The sequence below is a fragment of the Ambystoma mexicanum genome, chromosome 11 (assembly GCF_040938575.1).
Source record: "Ambystoma mexicanum isolate Mex_15411 chromosome 11, UKY_AmexF1_1, whole genome shotgun sequence".
Classification (NCBI taxonomy): domain Eukaryota; kingdom Metazoa; phylum Chordata; class Amphibia; order Caudata; family Ambystomatidae; genus Ambystoma; species Ambystoma mexicanum.
The window spans coordinates 1,315,731,273-1,315,752,456 of NC_090934.1; the positions used below are offsets into that span (position 1 = coordinate 1,315,731,273).

Below are 21,184 nucleotides of genomic sequence, written 5' to 3' on the forward strand. Positions count from 1 at the left end.
AAGGACCTGAGGGCCCAAAACACTGTCTGCAGCTCCAACACGTTGATGTGCAACGTCTTCTCCTCCGGTAGCCACAGACCTCTTGCATGAAGACTTCTAGTGTGCGCCCCCCATCCTTATAGAGAGGCGTCCATCGTGACCGTCTCCTAATGAGTTGGGGTCTGGAAATTTGCACCTGCGGAGAGATGTGCGCGCACTCCTCACCACCGTATCACACGACAGAAACTCTTGTTGAGTGTGATCTTGTCCTCGAAGCTTCCCGACACTTGAATCCAACGGGCGTCGAGGAACTCTTGCAGTGGACGCATCCAAGGCCTGCACAGCCGAATGAGGTATATGCATGAAAACATCATGCCGAGCAGGGACTTTATGGACCTCACCCTTGCGATCTTCAGGGCCAACAGCCGTTGTACCTTGCCCAAGATGGCCGCTATCCTCTCCTCTGATGGACACCAGGCATGACACTTGAGTCGGGACCCCCCAAACCGCACGTCCTGCGATGGAATCAAGCAGGATTTTGCATATTTCACCGAGAACCCCAGATCAGTCAGGAGTTGGATGGTCCTCGCCGTGTGTTCGACGGCTATGTCCTTTGAGCTTGCCCGGATGAGCGAGTCGTCCAAGCAAGGGTACACGTGGATCCCTTGTAGGTGCAGCTGCGCCGCCACCGGGGCCAGGCGCTTGGTGAAGACTCTTGGCGCCGACTTCAATCCGAAGGGAAGGGCCTTGAACTGGTAATGCGGCCCTTGAACCACGAAGCGTAGGAACTTGCGGTGGCCCTTGTGTATGGGGATGTGAAAATAAGCATCTTCCAAGTCCAGCGACGAAAGAAAAATACCCTTCTTCCAGCTGTCCTACCACATGCTGAAGAGTCACCATCTGAAACCTTTGAGACTTGATGTACTTGTTCAGACCGCAGAGGTCTTCTTTTTGACAAGGAAGTAACAAGAGTACATTCGGAGCCCCGGAGCCTCCTTGGGACGAGCTCTATTGCACCTTTTTTGGCATGGCCCGCACCTCCAGCAGACGCGGAGGGACGTGGTTTTACTGCCGGACCACTGGTGGTATATGGGGACACTTCCGTTGGAACTCTAGGGTGTGTCCGTGGGCGAGAGCATCCAGCAATCAACGGTCAGTGGAGATGGTCGTCCACACGCTGATGAAGCTCGCCAGCCGGCCTCCCACCGGGCTGCTCGGGTGGGCCCCCCCCCCCCGATGCCACGGCCGGTTAAATCCTGTTTTGATGTTGAAGCGCTGCCTCCTCCTCCAGATTTGGCATGGCCCCTGTAGGTCTCCTGGGCCGACGAGCGGGGGGGTTGATGGTAAGACGAAGAAACTCCCCTGAATCCTTTGGAAGAACCTTGGGATTTTCCTCCAGAAGTCCGAAAGGACGCCCGTCGTTGCTGAAACATGCCCATGGCACGAGCCGTCTCAGTGTCCGCCTGGATGGCCTGAAGAGACTCGTCCACAGTCTTCCTGAACAAATTGTCCCTGTCGTAGGGCATGTCCAACACCTTTGACTGAACCAGATCCGTCTCATCCATCAGGGGTGAGTGGGAAGAGGGAGGCAAAGGGTGGAACGGAGGCAGAGGGTGAACTCTCCTCTTCTTGGGTGGTGGTTCCTCCGATGGTGGTTGGGCCGCTGGCGCAAGAGGCATCCTCGTTCGGCTCTCCCAGCATAGGGTATGCAGAGCAGTGAGAATATCCACCGAGATATCACCAGGTGGTTGCTGAGGTGGTCGTTGTTGAGGTGGCGGCAACGGCGGCAAGGGCGTTTGCGGCTTAGCCTGGTCCTCCACTCCCTCAACGCCCTGTTGCTCCTCGTCGGTCCCATTGTCGTCATCTCGTTGTCGCCCTCGTCAGGATCCTTCCCGTAGGGCCTCCTCTCGACGCACCGTTCCTCCTGGAGGGCCTGGAGGTTGGTAAGCTCCTCTTCAGAGGAGATATCTGAGCCCTAAAGGGCTACCGTGCCCCCCATTCTGTGCGACCAAGGGAGACGGTTTCGGGGAAATGATAGGCATCACCTACTTCGGTGTCTTCTCGATAGGTTGAAAAGAGGACTCCCTCCTGGCAGGGATACTCTTGCCTTCGGGGCCGTGCCCTTCGGATCCGCCTCAGCGGCCTTCGCGACGGACACTACCACTCCTTCGATGGAAGGGGCCTTCACTAGATGAACCTGGGCCTTCACCTTAGGGGGAAGGGTCTGAGCCCCACTCCCCCGTGCCCTTCTCCATAGGGTCTGTCCGGGTCTTCTCCAAGAGCTTGCCGGGATGATCCGATTTCCTCTTCTTGGAAGAACTTGAGCATTGGCTCATGGACGAAGGAGCTGGAAACGCTGTGCTCGCCCTAGCCCCCGCTGAGCCCGTCACAACAGCTCTCCTGGTGGCGGCGGACTTGTGGTGCTTAGCCTTATGTTGGGCCTCTGTGGGAGGAGAGCCCTCAAAGGTCTTAGAACACCACTCAACTTTCTACTTCTGGGCAGAGGAGGCATGCTGCCGGGACTCGCCCACAGCAGGGGCCTTGGCCTGCAGCCACTCGTTGAGACACCTGTGCCGTTCGTTCAGCATGCGGGGTACCATCTCCTGACAAGACGCAGAGTCCTCCACGTGTGTCGGGTCTGTGTGCAGGCAGTAAAGGCACAGGGAATGTCCGTCGTCCGAAAAGACATTCTGTAAATTGCAGCCAGGGCAAACCTTGGAGAGGTGCAGAGTCCTTCTTCTCATCCGACATGTCCATGCGGCGTAGGTCTTGAAGAAGCTTCTGGAATCCTCCAAGAAGAAACTCAACGAAATTCACCCTTGAGGGGCGCTGAAGAATCAGAACAGGTCCCCGTTAATCGGAGCTTGAGGCTCGATTGACTGAAAAAATTGAGCAAAACTCTTAAAAGAAAATCGATAGCTCGAGAGCTATAGCACGAGGACTCTCAACACTTGAACGTGTGGTAAAAATCTGAAGAAGGCTGCCAGAGGAGGGGCTTAGGTATAGGGCAGTCATTGGCTGGGGGCAGTATGACCCAGAGACCAGTGATTGGTTGTTAGGAGAAAGACAGTTCAGAAGTGAAACTGAAACTACATTTTTTCTTTACCCGAGGATTCACAGCCTGACGACGGGGAAGATCATGAGCATGTGAATCCATGCCAGACCCCATGCTGGAGAAATAAAGGATAGTAAGAAGAACTATCGTTAATTTGAGAATAATAAATGGCAATAAGCCGAAAGATGAACACCGCTATAAGTGTCCGTCTATGATGTCGGAAAAAAACAATCTGATGGACCTTGACGCGTGAAGGACCATGGGTACAGTGGACATCACACTATGCATAGTATTACTGGCAGCTCACAGCAAGTGCAGGTGTTAACAATCAATGATGGTATATACACACACACTGAAAAAACCTTGGTTGTGGTGCAGTTAAGTTGCACAGATTTAACGCAACAAAACTCTTGAAATTCAGTAGATGTGCAAGTCAGTCATGACCAGCTAAACTCTGCGGGCTCCCGTTGATGTCCGCCATAATGCCATTTTGTATATGTCATTGTGAATACCTGCTCTTATAATATGTTTGTGCTCATGGGCTTTGCAACAGGAACGCGCAGAGTTAAGCTGGTCATGGCTTCCTACATCCGCTGAATTTCATGGGTTTTGTTATACCATTGTTGTTTTACGGGCCACTAACCAAGACCACAGCCTTCAGCCGTGTCCAATGTAGTTTTTAAAACACTACTGAGCCACTAGCTATGGCATTCGGCCATAGCCAGTGGCTTTCGGCCGTGTCCACTGTACCTGTTCCCCCAATATGTTTCTTTTGGACCAAGTTTGTAGCCACAGCCGAACTGTACATGTCTGTCGGGTCACTAGCCAGGGCCTTCGGTCCTGGTCAGTGAGCATGGCCTTCGCGCTCATTGGCCAGGGCCATATTGCACCCCTTGACATGTTGCTCCAATAGGTTACCCCACATCTCACTGTAAAATTCCACTTTTTTTGTATGAATCTAATTTTTGTAACTCTATTAAGCAAAGGTTTTTTCCCTCATAAACGCGATCAGCAAAGAACTACAAATAACCTTGAATACTTCTAAAATAGTCGCTGTTATTTTACATGCAACCCACTTGGAAAATGGAACATAAAAACTCAAATATGCGAAAAACGTTTCAAGCTCTGAACTTGTCCCGTTCACCCCACTCCCCAATATATTTAAAAAATTATTGAACACAACAACCCCAGACCTCCCCTGGAAATTGAGTCAATGCTTTGTGCCCAAGTCGTTTCATATCTGGTCCAATTCCGATCAGCTTTCGCTGTGCGCGTGAGCAATTATTGGCCTTTTTTGTCTATTGGTACATGAATGGGGACTAGGCCGAGAGTGCGTTTCGTAATTACTTGTTTATTTTTTTACGGATCTTTCCCAAAATTTTAGTCAGGGTTTTTGGGGGGAAATGGAGTGGGGGGAGCATCAGTACAGATTTGTCTACAGAATTTCAGCTAAATCGGTTATACAAGTCAAAGGTTTATTATCAATTAATTTTTCCCGATTTCCTGTGTATCTCAATTCTCAACTATAGTGCGGCGACCACCGAACTACGAGTGTGTATATGTATATAGAAGTAAGAAAGTTCATTTGAGCCAAGTCACACATTCCACAAAGCCACCTAGTAGCCATTGCTGGAAGTTCACCTCCAGTTCTGATCCACAACAGCAAGGCATTGTGGGTATGCAAATTAACTCTGGGTCCAGATATGGGATTGATTCTATGCGCAGGTCCGCCGCCACCGCTAATACCTTGGTGAATACCCTTGGTGAATACCCTTGGAGCAGAGACTATGCCAAAGGGTAGCACCTTGAACTGGCAGTGTTGATTCGCTATTGTGAAGCGCAGGAATTTTCTGTGCACTGGGTACATTGAAATATGAAAGTATGCATCTTTCATGTCCAAAGTTGCCATGTAGTCCCCCTGTTTTAGCAGTGGGATTACTTCTTGTAGCATAATCATGCAAACTCTGAGGCTTGACATATGTGTTCGGCAGAGCGCAGGTCGAGGACTGGGCGCATTGTAAGGTCTTTCTTTGGCACAAAGTAGTACATTGAATAGATACCCTTGTTTACCTAGTGTGTCGGGACGATTTCTATGGCATCCTTTAGTAGCTGCGCTTTGACCTCTTCCAGTAGAATGCGCTGTTCCTCCTGCGTCATTTGTCTTTGTCTTGGCGGGTGGTTGTGTGGTGTCTGAGTTCTATGCAATAGCCTCCCACCACAGTAAGTACCCACTTGTCTGACGTGATCCCCTCCGATGCGTGGGTAAAATGTGAAATGTTTCCTCTTAATGGAGAGGCATGGGAGGGGACCTGGAGCGAGTGGTCATTGCTTTGGTGGGGTGGAGCCTCTGGAGGAGGTTCTGCTTCTACTTCTCGACCTTTTGTGGCCCCTTTGATAATTTTGTTGGGAGGATTATCCCTGCGAGGGTCCCCACGATGTCAGCCCGCCCCGTTTCGAGTACCGCTGTGAGTTTTGTCCTCTAAACGGCGTGTATTAAAAGCACCACTCTGCACAAATTGTTTGCGAGCTGTCCCAGCGATTAAATGGTGTCATACTCCTCCTTAACACTTTTCAGTGCGTTCTCTACCGCTTTCCCAAATAGGGCGTTAGGCTCAAATGGCATATTTAAAAGGGTGGCTTTGGTTTCCAGCTTGAAACCTGATATACGTAGCCATACATGGTGTTTGAGGGTACCCTCAGCTACTATCCAGCCTGCATCATCTACTTCGTCAATATTATTTTTCAGAATGCAGCTTGACACCGGTTTACCTTAAGCTACGTTTTTTAAAAGCTGTCTTTTTAGGGGCTCTGCGGCAGAGTCCATTTGTTGTGAGATCACGCCCCACTTGTGGCAATTAGAACTCGCCAGTAGCATAGCGTTGTTGGCTATCCTTACTTGGTAAGCAGCTGAGGAAGCTACTCCCCAGCCCAGTGTGTAAATCGTCTTGCTCTCGGCAGAGGCTAGAGGTGTGCCTGCCCTTTTCCTTGTGGTGGTGACCACAAGAGAATCAGGCTTTAGTTGGCCCCTAATGCATAAAGGGTCTGACGGGGCTGGTCTAAACATCTCCTAAATGCGAGGGTTGACTGCCCTTGTCAGGTTGGGGAAGGCTGAATGCGCCTTTGAATAGATTGGAGAAGTGGAACGAACTGTGCTGCAGATCGCTTATCCCAGAGGACGTCCTCTACAAAGTCCTTGTCGACTTGAGCCTCCTGGATATAGATTTTAAAATGTTCTGCAGCTTTAAGTTTATACGGCAGTTGGTTATCAACAGGGGAATCAGCCACAGATTGGTCAATATGGTCTGGAGATTGAATGATGTATACATCATCATCGTAATATTGGTCTTTACCCTCTATGTCCCCTTGGTCTCCTTGGTGTGCTATTGAGCCAGGGACCTGAGAACCTGTATTGTCAAAAAAGTATAGTTTGTAAGAAATGTTTTGATAGGTAGAGGTACTACGCTGCGTCACGTCTAGGTGGGTCTTTTGGCATCTGGCTGCTTATTAGCTGCTTCGCCTTGAGAGGTCCCCCGAAGGTTGGTATGTTGTTGATCAGGGTGTTGATCATTAACAAAGCTAAGTATTCGCCTCATCATTACCATATCAAACTGTTCCAGGATCCATTGAGTGGAGCTTGGTAAGAAAGTGGGAACAGGGGTAGGGAAAGGCTCTGGTGCAGGGGGCCGTTTGTGGTGCATTGCCCCTGAGAGGGTGTGGAGTTCTTCAATGTTTTTGATTTGAGGAGAATGTCTGAGATGCGTTTTTTAATGAGTTAACTCGTTTTTGAATTTTTAGCCAAGGCTATCGACAATTCTTTTGATGCAGTCGCCTGTACCCGAGGACTTGCCTGATTTGCTTGCGGTGTCAGAAATGGACATCAGCGTCTGTTTTAGTGGCCTGTCATGTGGCGAACGTGATGGCCCAGAAGACAGGGATTTTTCTGACCTTCCCTTTGGCACCGCGTGTGGCCTATCGGTCGATGGCGCAGTTGACTGTCGGCAATGGTGGGGGGGGGGTGTTGTGTGGCGTGCAGGGAGAGTGCCCGAGCCGCCGGATGTTGTCTCTGTAGCAGAACCGCTGGCCTGCCTGTTGGAGTCGAGGCTGAGGTGTCTGGGGGGGGAGGCGGGTGGGTTTGTACGCAGGAATCCGTCAGGTCCCGATCGCCCTCAGCGTCACTTAGGACGCCGAGGACGCTGATGCTGCCATCGCTGGAGGCTCCCTCAACATCCATGGCGGCCTCGGCCTGCATGGCATTGGTGTGGTGAGCCCAGTGTTTAGTCTTCGGTTCCTTTAGTGTTTTGGGCCTAAACTGTTTGCTTGCACTGTTTTTCAGAATGAACAGTAAAGACAGAAACGTGATCACAGTTCAGGGGTGTTTATTGAACTATAAATGCACGGTTAAAAAATGCCTAAACTAAACCCAAATCTAAGATGTGAGCAAGTGTTGACCATCAAATGAAAAATAAGGCACTCCTAGTGCCGTTGTGTCAAAATAAAAGGGCCTATTTTAAGAAAAACCTATTGCCAATTCCTTACAACTAATTACAGAGTGTGGTATAGAGTTTATTATTATTATTTTATTATCATAGGGTATCAAAATAAAGAAAGAAGTGTTCTCATGAGTCAGGATGTGATTGCCTTGAGGTCTACCTTCCCCCACGTCTTTAGCACGGGACAAGCACAGCACACGCTCGAGCTTTCCCAGCATGAGCTAACAGTTTCGTATCAGCCATCAGGTTCTTTGATAGTTAAGTCTCTTTATAATGAAAACGCCTCTTGCCTTCGAGGCCTGATACTCTGAGCGCTTTTAAACACTTGCCTGTGTATAGGCGCTATATAAACAATACAATACTCTAAACAAACACACACAAAGTTCTGTTCTATGAACACTTGGGAGATGGCGTCAACCCCGGGTTCCCTTCTTCTGGCCGTGGACCCCTCAGAAGACGTATTCAACAAATTAACAAGACAGTTCCTTTCTCAGAAAACTCTGGGTGGTAACTTTCCACCTCTGGATCTCCCGCGGCCGGCTCGGAGCCTAGAAAACAAGGGGGCACCTCCCTTCCCCTTGTTTTACAGTGTTTCTTGCTTTCACAAATTTCAATGTCTTTTTAAACAGGTTTTCGGCCTTTGCCCCTGGTTGGCGGCTTCCCTTGGCCAGGTTCACTCTCGCCAACTTTTGTAACACACTGTTCATGTACTTATTTTCAACATGCAGGATTCACTTCCCTCAGTTTTCAAAGTTCTCTGTCGGTCAAAGACTTTCAATGGCACAGCAGATTTTACGAGACCCCTGTATGACCACTTTGACCGTTCTTCACCTCTCTTCCCAAGGCCTTCTGGTTACGGTCGTTTTTTACTGTTGGGTAATCGCCCAGAGTTTCCTGCGTCAACACCCACGTGGTGTCGGACTCCCCGGTGTCTAGTTTTACCCCCTCTTTCTCAATAGTATCCTTTTGCTTTCAAAGTTCAATTTATCCTTCGGCTACATTTCATTCCACACAGTTCGGTTTCATATCGACACTCCCCTCGACTCACCGGCTGTGATGAACTGCTTGGCTTTCTGATGTCTTGGAGTCAAGGATTATACCACTGAGACCAGAGTCTCTCCCCGGCTTGGTAATCAGCGCAGGAGGGTCTCGCGTATCCGGCATATCTGTTGCAATATACGCTGGCTATTGTTTGCAGACTTATCTGTCCCTCTGAACAGGTTCTACGGGCCTTGGTCGGAAAGGGCAAGGTCGACTATCTCCTTGTTTCCCTCTCGGTCTGCACCGCCTTTCTCCTCCTCTCAAACTGCCGTGTTCAGTTAGCTCTTAAATTGTGCAGTCTGCCTTGCTCGTCCTGTGCTCCACCTTTTATCCCTGTGGGGAAGGGAAAAGGCTGTCAGGTGTGTGTGATTCTGGTCAATTGCCTGACTTTGCCGAACCCTGGTATTGGGACACATCAGGTAAATGGCTCTGGTGTTAATCCGTTGTCTTTCGTGCTGTGCGAAAGCGCTTGTGTGGGAAAAGGGGGGAGGGCAGTGTTTTGGAATATCCTACGTGGTGGGATGGGGGAAAAGGTGTTGAATGAAGGGGGATACCGCATCTCATCCATCTGTGTCCCACTCACACACAGACTTGCCCACCCTCATCCAGGTGATCCTCCCTCACTGGTCCACCCCCAGGAACTGGATCCAATAGCAATGGCCGTGTCCTGGCCACCTGGATGACAGATCCCTGGGGACTAGCTAAGGAGACACCGTCAGGTTTCTCACAGAAGGCAGAAATTACACACCCTGTGTGAATCCTTCCAGGGAAAATTCCTGTTACAGGAAGGACAAAATTTAAATGGTGCGTTTTCCATCGTATGGAAAGATGGTAGCTCAGCAATGCAAAAGGAAGAATAGGTAAATAGGCATTCTCTAAATGAAATTAATTATGACCTCCCCGACTCTCCCTATTGTGCATGGTCGAGACCTGTTGGGGCCCAAGTAGGCCACAGACAAAAGTTCGCTGAGACGGACAAGTTATCGTCGATGAATGGTCTTGTCCTCGAAAGCCGTCGCCAGAGATCTTGCGGTGTACGGCCATCGAAAGGATAGAAAGAAAGTCTAAATGTAAACTTCATATAAGTAACCAGAAGAAGGAACTCTGCAACTTCCATCCTACTATGATGGCGGAAAAAAACAATTTGAGGGACCTCGGCGCATGAAGGACCATTACTTGCACGCCCTGGAGACGTCCCTTTTCGAATTTGGAAAACAAAAAAAATCAAATACTCTGCAGCTCCCACTAGATGTCGCACTATGCATAGCATTTGATCTAATCAGATCCACAAGCCTCAGAAATACACACAAATATTGGTTAACCAAATTCCTATTCCCTGACCCTACTTAGACTAGACACTCCAAGTCAATACTTTTCAGATGTTTATCTCCAAACGTTTTGATCATTGCGATTAAAACCCCATTCTTAAACCATGTTTAGAGTTTAACCTGAATCAACCCACGTGTGGATCTCGTGTTTCTTGTACAGGTGAAGTTTAAGTCATCCAACTGCTTTGTTGGTACCATGTTTGTGTACAAATATTTTCATGGTCATACTTTGCAGCTCTCAATACTTTCAGTGTCATGCCTTATGGCAGCAATCTTTGTGGTGCTTTTATAGAGTATAAATGTTAAATGAAATCGATGCCATTTTACAGTAAGGGTATGGGTAGAATATAACCCTTCAAAACATTAGCTCATGAGGCCAAAAGCACAGTGACATGTTTAGGGCCCTACTCTTTTGTACTCTGTACCCAGGCTTGTTTTTCGGCCCCCGTGCAATTGAGGTCTTAGTATGTATTGCTGTACAAGTCTTTTCTTTAATATGTCGTGGGTATCAAGAAGTCCATCCACCCTTCTAATTCTGGTGGAGGACAGGCAAGCCACATTAACAGTCTCTGATTTTATCCTAAATTTGCCAACCGCATATGCTGCCAAAAGAACACCACCCTATCCACCGTGTAGAGCTTTCTCTTGGAGCTGTTGCAGGAATCGCTCATTGTGCAGGTTTCTTGACCCGAAACACTGGCATTGACGCTGCCTTCGCCAGGTTCAGGAGAGGCAAAAGAAATACCCAGAAGTAAAATAGTCCGTTATTTGTCATCCGTGGGTTAGGTCATCCACAACCATTTATGCATGGCAGACGTAAAACCACTTCTGAATACAGCATCTGCCTGCTGATGAACTCTCATCTCACCCAGAAAAAACTTGGTTATTGCAGCATTACTGCCTAAAAACGCCTTAGAACTGCGTTGCCCTTACTTAAACGTTAGATAGTAATTAAACATATAAAAGGTACTTTACAAAAGTTAAATGAAAATTAAGTTACCTTGAATCATCTTTTCCAAGGAGACCTAGAATTCTTAAGAGCTGAATTTGTAGCCATGGTGCAGGCACGCTATGGTAATTGAAATCCACTGGGAGTTTTCCTCCAACTACTTGCTTAAGGATAGTTACAAAGCTCTCCGTCAAGTCTTTGTAAGCCAATGGATTGTCCTAGTTTGTAAAATGAAGATTCCACATTAAACATCAAGTAGATTTACTTCTACGTTTGCTATGTCACATGATCAACAATTTAACTGCAGAGGTGATCTAATAAACAATAGTAAATCTGGCAAAATTAACAGTATTCCATTCCCATTTGCTGTAAAAGCATTTTTTGTTCAAGGCGGCACATATCAAATAAATTAAAGAATGCAGAGATGCGATAGCCACATCAGACTAAAAACAACAGCCGGGAAATGCATCGTTCCCCCCTCTGCCCACTCGAGTCTTTCTTCAAAATTGCATAAATGTGAAAGATCGACCCAGGTAGTTATTTAAAAATATCTGAAACGGTTTCGGAATCCAACCATTTGTTGGTCCATTTGTAATCCTCTTAATTAGATTTCAGAAAAGAAATGTGCATTCCTGTGCTTTGGCATCATAATAAATGGACTACAAATGGACACAGTGACTGGTGTATTAGGAAATTAATATCTGAAACCACTCTTGCTTAATGCTTACATATTTTCACATGTGTTAGTAAATCATGTTGGTTTTCTACAGTCCCCCCTGCTCCGTCCCCCCCCCCCCCCGACTCCCCTCTACTTCAATAGAAACCCTTAGCATATCTGTAAATAGTCCTGGGCTAATTTGAAGAAGTGACTTTTCAACCTCCCTTCCTGGCTGAGCTCACATGTTTTGGGAGCACTGGCCAACCTGTATGGCAACTAGCCCATGATGACTCCTGTCCCCCATTAAAATTATTCTGTGTAGCAGGGAAGCATTGTTTTTCCTTCATTTTATTTTTAAATACATTTCTACACCTTCCAATACAACAGTGGAAGTCCGACTGCAATGGTACCGCTTCTTAACCATTTTTGGCTGCACTACCATGCCCCCAACTCAAGGTAGCCATTTTACAACAATGGGGGTCCAAAATGGCTAAGCCTTGCGTTTTCAAGTCCTGCCTTGTGCGGTCCCGTCCTTTTGCCTTTCTCTGTGCCAGGGCAGCAAAGGGCTGTATATGGTCATGCACTTTACACGCTGCTTTCAAGCACTCTGGGAAGTTGACCAGTGTGTGAGGAACTGTCTGAAACTTGGTACAGGGGCTATCTGCCCAAACACACATTCCAGGCAGGTGATGTCATGGTTGCTGTGTGGTTTGCTGGGAAGCTGATGGGGCTGCTGGCTGTCCACCATTAGATAGCCTTGTTTGAGTGTTGCAGGTTCTTACATTCTGGACTGGGGGTAACCCGGCCCACCAATGCAACAAATTAGGAGGGTAATGGCCCAAAATGTCGCTCACAATTACGACGGCCGAAAATGCTGACTTTTATTTTCTTTTTAGACCACCTTTACACCACATATATATGTGAGGGTATATGATCTAATATTAATATGGGGGAGATTGCAGGGGTCTCCCCCGCATATATATGTCGTGTTAAAGGGGTTTACATTTATTTTTAAAAGTCAACCTTTTCGGCCGTCGTATTTATGACGGTCGCAGTGATCACATAGATCCCATTAGGAGGGGAATATGGAGCCATTCTTTAGTCAGCCACAGAAGCCAAGATTCCTAAGAAGACACTAGAGAGGGAAGCGAGGATTGCTGTTGGAAACTCCATGTCAAAGCCAATCTACCGCCCAGCGAAAGCTCTGCCTCTTCAATGACAGGAGAGACCTGTACATGATACCTCCTTCCCTTGGACTAGTGGGAATAACTCGTCTTAAATCTTGCTTTGCTGCCTTCACCTTCTAGTAGGCGGGCTCCTTTCTAGCACAGATCTCTTCTGATGTTTCCATCTTTGCATGCACCTTCACCATGTGGCTAGAAACAGGTTGCGCTGCTAGTGCTGTCCTTTGTTCAAAAAGGGGAGTCTACCTGCAGACTGAGGTCACTGGTCCTGCAGACCCCGCTCTGGGTCCAAAAAGCCATAACAGTACTGTGCCTTACACCCTTATAAGCCTATGTAGGATTGTTTAACCCCACACACTTTAGGCGATTGTTACAGTGCATTGTTTTAATTGATACGTGAACTGTGTGAATTCTAAAGTGGGTGTGTTCCCATTGCGACAGCAAACACGGATTGTGTATATGTATATATTGTGTTTACTTGGCTCTCAGTGTCTTTGCTTGATGCATGCGTTTTGCTGTATTTTTGTATTCCCCTGTGTGGAATAACTATTGCTTGACAAGCTCTTGTGTGGGAGTGAAGGGCCATTGGGCCCCACTTGCATATTCTACACGATATGGACCACTCCATCATGCACTAGCGGAGGGACGCCTCCATTGCCCTTATGCTAACACCAGCATAGGTCGGGCTATTGCGGGATGCGCTTGGCTTCCATTTAGTGTGCCCTCGACTCCATCTTTGGACTAGGCCTCACTCTGATAAAGCGTCTCTCCCCTCTGCAGCGCAGCGCGCTCCTGCCCCCCACCTTTTCTTCTACTGTCTGAAAGCTTCACAAATCCCTTTCTCACGGATGCGCCGGGGTAATTGAAACAAATAGTATCGTCTCACTCTTACTCTGAGATCACTGTCCTATGTGTGAACCGACTCGAACCATGACTTGCAGCTCATCCATCTCCACAAACCTGTTCCTGACCTCCTAACCCTGCTGTTGGAAAATTACTGCCAAACTAACCCTGTGCCCTCTTAAGGTATTCTCTTAATGTACCAGAAGTGTGACCCTGCTGGGCAATGCCAGAACCCCCCCCCCACCCCCGAGTACCCCCACTAAATCCAGACCTCTGTGTGAGGAGGTCAAAGCGGCAATAGAGATACAAGACAGCCCTATACTAACTTTCAGACCCAGCACCCAAAATGTTACATCAGCAGGACAGAAAAAAACTACATGTCCCATAAACCACCATGGGAAATGGAGACCAGGTGGGGGGAAAAATAAAATGAACAAAGGGAAGCGGTATAGATACAGCCCGGTCATGCGGTACAGTGACAGATACCCACATAGCAGTACAGTTTGGAAGGGACAAACTGTACATGGAGCAGGGGGGCAGATATGAAGGCAAGCTGGCTGCAGGTGTGGGAAGTGGGCAGGAAAGGCGGGTGGAAGAGAGGAGGGGAGGAGCAAAGTAGGAGTTAAAAGAAGCCCCGAGAAACTCATCAGGTGTCTCTCATTACAGCAGCAGCCCTGGCCGGAGAACACAGAGGAGTGGGAGGAATCCCCAAGTGATGTACATTGGGCGTACTAGGAGGCTGAAGGCTCGGCACTGCGGAGATCCTTATCAAGAGGCAGAACTCCGCCAGGGAGGCTCGAAGAACGGCAGCGCCAGGGCACTACTGAAGCGGATTCACTGACAAGGAAAGTCTGGCTGTAAACCATTTTCAAAGGACAGTGTTACCGTGGGTTTACCCTCTCTGTTTTCCTTTTTTCAAAACCCAAGTTGGACAGCTGGCGAAGGAATGGAAAGCTAGTGTCCGGGGAAAGGAATTTATGTGACCCGATTAATTTTCTCTCAAAGAGAAGGCAAGCTGAAGAGGACATTCATGCAAACTTTGAATTGATCCATTTTTTGTTTGTTTTCCGAGCAAGCCTGCTGAATCACGTTTAAGCATGTTTTGTTGTTTATAACGAGAGGCTGTGTGAAAATTTAACTCGGCAATAAAACATACCTTGTGAACTCTGCATTCCGACTACAGTCTACTACTTTAAACTCTGTCATAGTATATTGTGCCCTAAAACTAACACACGTCATTGTACTCCCCACTCGCCTTGATGTGCTAAGAACCACCCAGTCACCCAGGTTATCACAGGGGACAAGACCCCTAAGCCTTGTATCATAAAAGTCCTAATGAAAGACGATGTAATCAGGTGAATGCAATTTATAGGTTTGCAAAGATTTACTCAAAGGTGTATTAATGATTGTTTATTATATGTCAAGTGGTATTTTCTTATGCCAACTTAGTTAGTGTCAACTCTGTCTCACCGTAACCTAACCCTCACCCCTCCTCGACACAGGCAGCTGGACCTCGTGACGCTCACCCTCCCGCCAACTGGGCAGCCTATCAGGAAGAAGCAGCGCCTACAGGTACATATGTAACATCGCTCCCCCAACCAACCTGTACTAATGTAGTACCCTATGTTAATGATGTCATCAATGATGCTTTTTCACTTTATAATTCCATGTATGTGTGTTTGCCAGAGCGCTCTCGAGGCAGCAGAGTTCTCTGGATGCCAACTTTATATGACATGCATTACTTACCGTAATAGCATTTCTGATGATTGTATCTACTTAGATTCACATGCTGTGCATATGGTCCGACATCCAGTGGTAACCGAGGAGTATTGCATCTTGTCTTTCGGGGACCGAAAGGGGACGTCGACATAGGCGTGTCTGTAACACTATCCCTATCGTGACGTGTATAGTACCCAAAATCCCTCACGCGCCGAGGTCCCTCCGATTGTATTTTTTCTGCCATAAGGGAGCTCAAGGCTATAGTGAGTGAGTACATAAAGAGAGAAAGTAGTAAGAAGTCTATGTTCCTCCCACCCCGAGGGGGCGGTAGGGAGGGCGCATGTGAATCTAAGCAGATGCAATCATCAGAAATGCTATTACGGTAAGTAATGCATGTCTTCTGATGCTTGTTAATCTGATTAGAATCACATGCTGTGCATAGTCTAGCGAGCAGTACCCGGAGTTGGAGGTGGGTTGTGAGAAGGAACAGTAGAGAAAAGATGTCTTAGTACTGCTTGTCCCACCTGAGAATCAGACCTAGAATGAGTGTCTAGGCAATAGTGTTTTGTAAAGGTGTGTACAGAACTCCAGGTTGCCGCTTTGCAAATGGACTCAAGAGGAACAGTTGCAATGAATGCTATGGATGCCCCAGTGCATCGAGCAGAATGTGCTCTAGGCTTGAAGGGCAGTTCTCTCTTTGCAAGAGTTTAACATAGTGTGATGCATTTGACAATCCACCTTGAGATAGCTGATTTAGAGACAGGATCCCCTTCTCTACCAGCTGCCACTGAAACGAAGAATTGTTTAGTCTTTCTTAGTGTTTTAGTTTTCTCCAGGTAAAACATGACTGCCCTGCACACGTCTAGTGTGTGAAGGCTTCTTTCGGCCATGTTAGTAGGGTTCTGGAAGAAAGTGGGTAGTTCGATTGACTGGTTCACATGGAACTTCAAAATAAATTTAGGCGCAAACCTGGGATGTGTGCGCAGAACTACCTTATCTTTGTGGACTGTAACAATGGGGTCTAAAACAGAAAGCCTGTAGTTCGCTAGCCCTTCTGATGGAAGTGATAGCCACTAGGAAGGCTGCTTTACAAGTCAGGTATTTCAGACTTGCTTTATGCATAGGCTCGAAGGGAGTTCCCATGAGCCTGTTTAAAACCACATTCAGATCCCATCCAGGGTCTGGGAGAGTGATGGGATGATAAATTCTCTTAACTCCTTCCTTAAAGGCTTTAATCACCGGTATCTTCCACCACAATACCTTTTGCTGTGATGTGGTGTAAGCTGACAAAGCAGCCAGATGAACCTTTAGGGAATTAAAGACTAACCCAGAGTCAAACAGGTGGGTTAGATACAACACAATGTGTGAGGGTGAGCAATCGATAGGATGAACACCCTTGGAATTGCACAAGATGACTAAACGTTTCCACTTGCTAGCATAGCAATAACGTGTATTAGGTTTCCTCGCTTCCCTGATTGTGTCCATGCACCTCTGAAGGAGTTGCAGGTGTCCAAACTCTATGATCTCAGGAGCCAGGCTGCTAAGTTCAGGGTTTGGGGGCACGGGTGTAGGGTTTCCCGCCTGTCCTGAGACAACATGTTGTACGGACAGGGCAGCTCAACTGGTGGGGAGAGGGACATTTCCATCAGGTGAGCGAACCAGGTTTGGCGGGCCCACATGGGGACCACTAGTATCATGGTAAAACATTGTTTTTGAGAGCCCATATCCAAATGTTTTGGGACAGCTTGGATAGCCCTGGAGAGAGTGCCCCCCTGTTTATTCAGGTAATACATTGCTGTAGTGCTGTCGGTTAAGATCAGCACCGTCTTCCCTTGCAGTTGTACCTGAAAGGCTTTCAATGCATTGAACACTGCTAATAGCTCCAATAAGTTTATATAGTTGGACGCTACTTGAGGCGACCACACTCCGTGCGCGGTCTTCTGAAGCAGGTGAGCCCCACCACCCCGTGAGAGATGTGTCTGTCGCGAGAGTGGCTTCCACTGCAGGGGTGGTGAAGGTTTTCCCCTTCAGGAGGTTTTCCCTCGACCACCACTGCAGAGAGAGAACGAGGGCTGGCGAGACAACTACCAGATCTTCCCATTGTCCGCTGGCCTGACACCACTGGCTGTTGAGCCACTCTTGCATGGGACGCATGTGCAGCCGCGCGTGGGGAACCAAGTATATACATGACGCCATCATCCCTAGCAACCGCATGGCTTTGCGTACCGTCACCTCTCGACTGGCTACATATTGAGGAATCTGAGAGAGCATGTTCTGAACAATCTCGTTGGAGGGGGAAGACAAGACAGTCTTCCGTCCGAATTAGTGCCCCCAGAAATGTTTTACTTGGCTTTGGACTAGGCTGGACTTCTTTTCGTTGATTGAAAAGCCCAGGCTGAAGAGGAGATCTACTGTTTTTTGGGTGTTCGAAAAACAAACGTCGAACGAGTCCCCCGTAATGAGCCAGTCGTCGAGGTAAGGGTAAACTGGGACCGATAGTCTGCACAGGTGTGCTGCTGCCACTGCCAGGACTTTGGTAAACACCTTTGGCGCCGAGGCGATGCCGAAGGGGAGTACTTTGAACTGGTAGTGTTTGTCCTGGATCATGAACCTTAGGTATTTTCTGTGCGCTGGCAACATTGAAATATCAAAGTATGCATCTTTCATGTCCAATGTTGCTGTGAAGTCCCCCCGTTTCAGCAATGGGATCACTTCTTGTAGTGTTAGCATGCGAAACTTCTGGGGTTTTATGAACCTGTTCGCTGGGCGCAGATCTAGAACAGGACGCATGCAGAGATTCATTTTGGGTACAGGGAAGTACACTGAATAAATACCCTCGTTTACCTGAAGAATAGGGCCGCTTCTATGGCGTCCTTTCCCAGCAGTGATTCCACCTCTTGAATCAGGATGTTTAGATGGTCCGGTGAAAGGGGCCGTGAGCGCGGCGGTCTGAACTGTGGAGGTCGGGAGAATTCCATGCAATAACCGTGGGCGACCGTCTTTAAGACCCACTGGTCGGAAGTTATCCCCTCCCATGCCTTGAGGAAAGAGGTTAATCGCCCCCGACCAGGGAGGCATGGGAGGGGACCTGGACTTGGTGGTCATTTCTGACCTGAGGCTGTGGCTCCTCTGGGATTGGGGCCTCTGCCTCTACCTTTGCCGCGTTTCTGACTCCTTGGGGGATAGTAAGAGGGGCTTCCAGATGTTTGGTTATTGTTGAAGCTGCCCATGCCGTAGTTGTTTTGACCCGCACAAGCATGCCCTCGAAAGGACCGCCGAGAGTTATTACCCCTCTGGGAAGAGGGTTTTTGTGTAATCTGTTGCAGAGACTTTAAGGTCTCATGCTGCTTCTTGGCCGTCTCCAATGCTTCATCAACTGCTTTCCCAAAGAGGTTTGACTCTTCGATGGGCATATTAATGAGGTAGGCCTGAGTTTCAAGTCTAAATCCCGATGTACGCAGCCATGCGTATCTCTTCACAAGAGTTGTTTTTGACTACATTCTGGTTAACCAGTTTTCCTTCCGCAACAATGGCGAGAAGCTTGGTCCTGGCCGATTCCGGGACCTCATGAAGGCCTTCTTGGAGCAGGTTCCATTGGGCATCGGCATAGCTTGCTAATAGCGTAGAGTTATTAGCAACCCGAATGGTATATGCAGCTGCTGACGTAACACGTTTGCCTAGGGAACACAATCTTTTAGACTCCTCGTCCGGAGGGGATTCTCCAGTGGCAAGGGGTACCCCTGCCCTCTTACGAGTAGTGGTCACCACCAGTGAGTCCGCGATGGCATGCCCATTGATATATAGAGGGTTGGAAGGAGAAGGCCGAAATACATTTTCGACTCTCGGGTTCACGGCCCTTGTCTGCGCAGGTGTGACTAAAGATGGAGTTATCCGCCTCTTAACAGAGTTAAGGAGGGGAATTGATTGACTTGCCGGAGGTTTTTCCTTAAAATGTCCTCCACAAAATCCTGCTCCGGCAAAGCCTCTTGAAAGGCAATTTTGAAGAATTCTGCTGCTTTTTTCAACATGGTGTTGAAAGCCATTTGGTCATCCACAGGGAAGGCCTGGCGAGCCAGGGTGGAAGGAGGAGAATCGATGCACAAAATATCAGAGTCCTGATCTTGGATGTGACCATGGATCCTGTCCTTCTTGCTGGGTTTCCTACCAGTTCTCCGTCGTCTCCTGTTGATCTTCATAATTTTCGAGAAAAGAGTATTCCTCTTCTTCAGTATAGATGTCCCTGTATGTGTCCATGTGGGCCACGTCTTCCTGTTGGAAAACCTGAGGCTGAACATCTTGTATTTGAAGGTTAGGGTCTACCCAAGCCTTTTTCGGCAGAGGCTGGTCAGCAGAACTGATAATCTGCCCCAGCCGATCCATACATCCCTCAAATTTTTCAGTAGTCCATTTCGAGGACCCAAAAGGGCCTAGGTGGGGAGAAAAAACGTTCTGCGCCCTTTGGCATAGAGAGGAACTTCTCAGGGTGTCTGAGAGAGGCTCTTAACTAGCCACGTAAGAGTCATCGGAATCGCGGCCCAAGTCCAAACATTTTTCCACGGCCTGGCCCATAACTTTCTGCGGGACCGGGATAAGGCACACCGCCGCTTCGATCCTACTGATGCTCTTCCAGATAGTAACCGAATCGTCGTGAGACAAAGCCTCCGATGATGTAGCGGTACCCAAAACGCCGCCCGCGGCACCAGAAGGCCCAGCGGTCGGAGTGCCGGGTAGAGGCCTAGTCGTAACTTTCGGGCCTATTGAGGCCTTGGAAATCGTCGAAGTTTCGGACTCCAAAACTTCAGCGCGTGTAGATTGGGGAGTAGCGTCCTTATTAATTTTCGTTTGCCCAGTCGTCATGGGCTGATGCGGATGCGGGGAAGGCTTTGGATCTACACGATCCGAGGGAACCGTCGAACTTTTCGGCGGACCCGTTGGCGTCTTCGCCTTTTTCGACGAAGGCGTCGAAGATGTGTAGGGGTTGTGTGTTTAGTGCAATGTTTATGTACGCCCTTGTCGCCGGGTGTAGTCCCTGTAGCAAGACCACAGTAGAGCCTGGAAGGGTCGGCGACGGGCATGGCGGACCTAGAAGTGTCCACCTCAAGGTCTATAACATCCACATTGGACGTTTGGTCATCCGAAGTACCCCCGTCACTTCCCGCTGGTGTTGCGGTAGGGGAGGGAGGCTCCACGCGTGACATGCCGTACGCAGCCCACCGCTTTACACGGTGATCCTTAAGGGTTTTAGGCTTAAGGAGCTTGCACGCTGAACACCGCTTTTCGTCGTGCTCTAGGGGGAGACAGACGTTACACGTCCTGTGCTCGTCCTTCCAAGGATATCTGACCCTACACTTAGGGCAGAATCTAAAAGGAGTCTTTTCCATAGCAAAAGGGAAGGATGACCAGACCGAAAGGGAAAGAAGTAGAAAAGAGGAAAGACATAACAATATGGCCACCCCGAACCCACTCTCCCTACTGTATAGGTCGGCCAGAGGGCCCGACCACGTGGGAATCCGGCCGCCGGATCTTAGGCGCCGAGACCACAGCCGTAGACTATTCCTCCGTAGTCTTTGTCGAAGATGTTCTTATTAGGCGAAGTGACTTAACGGGGCATAAACCGAAAATTCGGTAAAGATAAACAATGTCTCTAGTAAGAGCTCTGCTGAAGGGCGACCAGTTATCTGGGCGGAAAACAACAATCTGAGGGACCTCGGCGCGTGAGGGATTTTGGGTACTACACACGTCAGGATAGGGATAGTGTTACAGACACGCCTATGCCGACGTCCCCCTTCGGTCCCCGAAAGACAAGATGCAATACTCCGCGGTTACCACTGGATGTCGGTATGGTGTGTATTTTCCGACTTACTTTTTTTCTAAGTACTTTCCGACGTCAGAATTATTTTAAAAAAACCTCATTTTATTATATGGGCAGGATAATTTT

General features: G+C 48.4%; 1 protein-coding gene across 4 annotated transcripts in view; it reads right to left on the reverse strand.

Moving 5' to 3' along the window:
- The window catches only part of AP4E1 (adaptor related protein complex 4 subunit epsilon 1), an 822,644-nt gene that overhangs the window by 611,623 nt on the left and 189,837 nt on the right, over positions 1 to 21,184 (reverse strand). For all 4 annotated transcript variants that reach the window (XM_069624813.1, XM_069624815.1, XM_069624816.1 and 1 more), the window contains one exon: positions 10,894 to 11,060. In XM_069624813.1, coding sequence (XP_069480914.1) covers positions 10,894 to 11,060 — 167 coding nt within the window. The remainder of the gene's footprint in view (positions 1 to 10,893; positions 11,061 to 21,184) is intronic.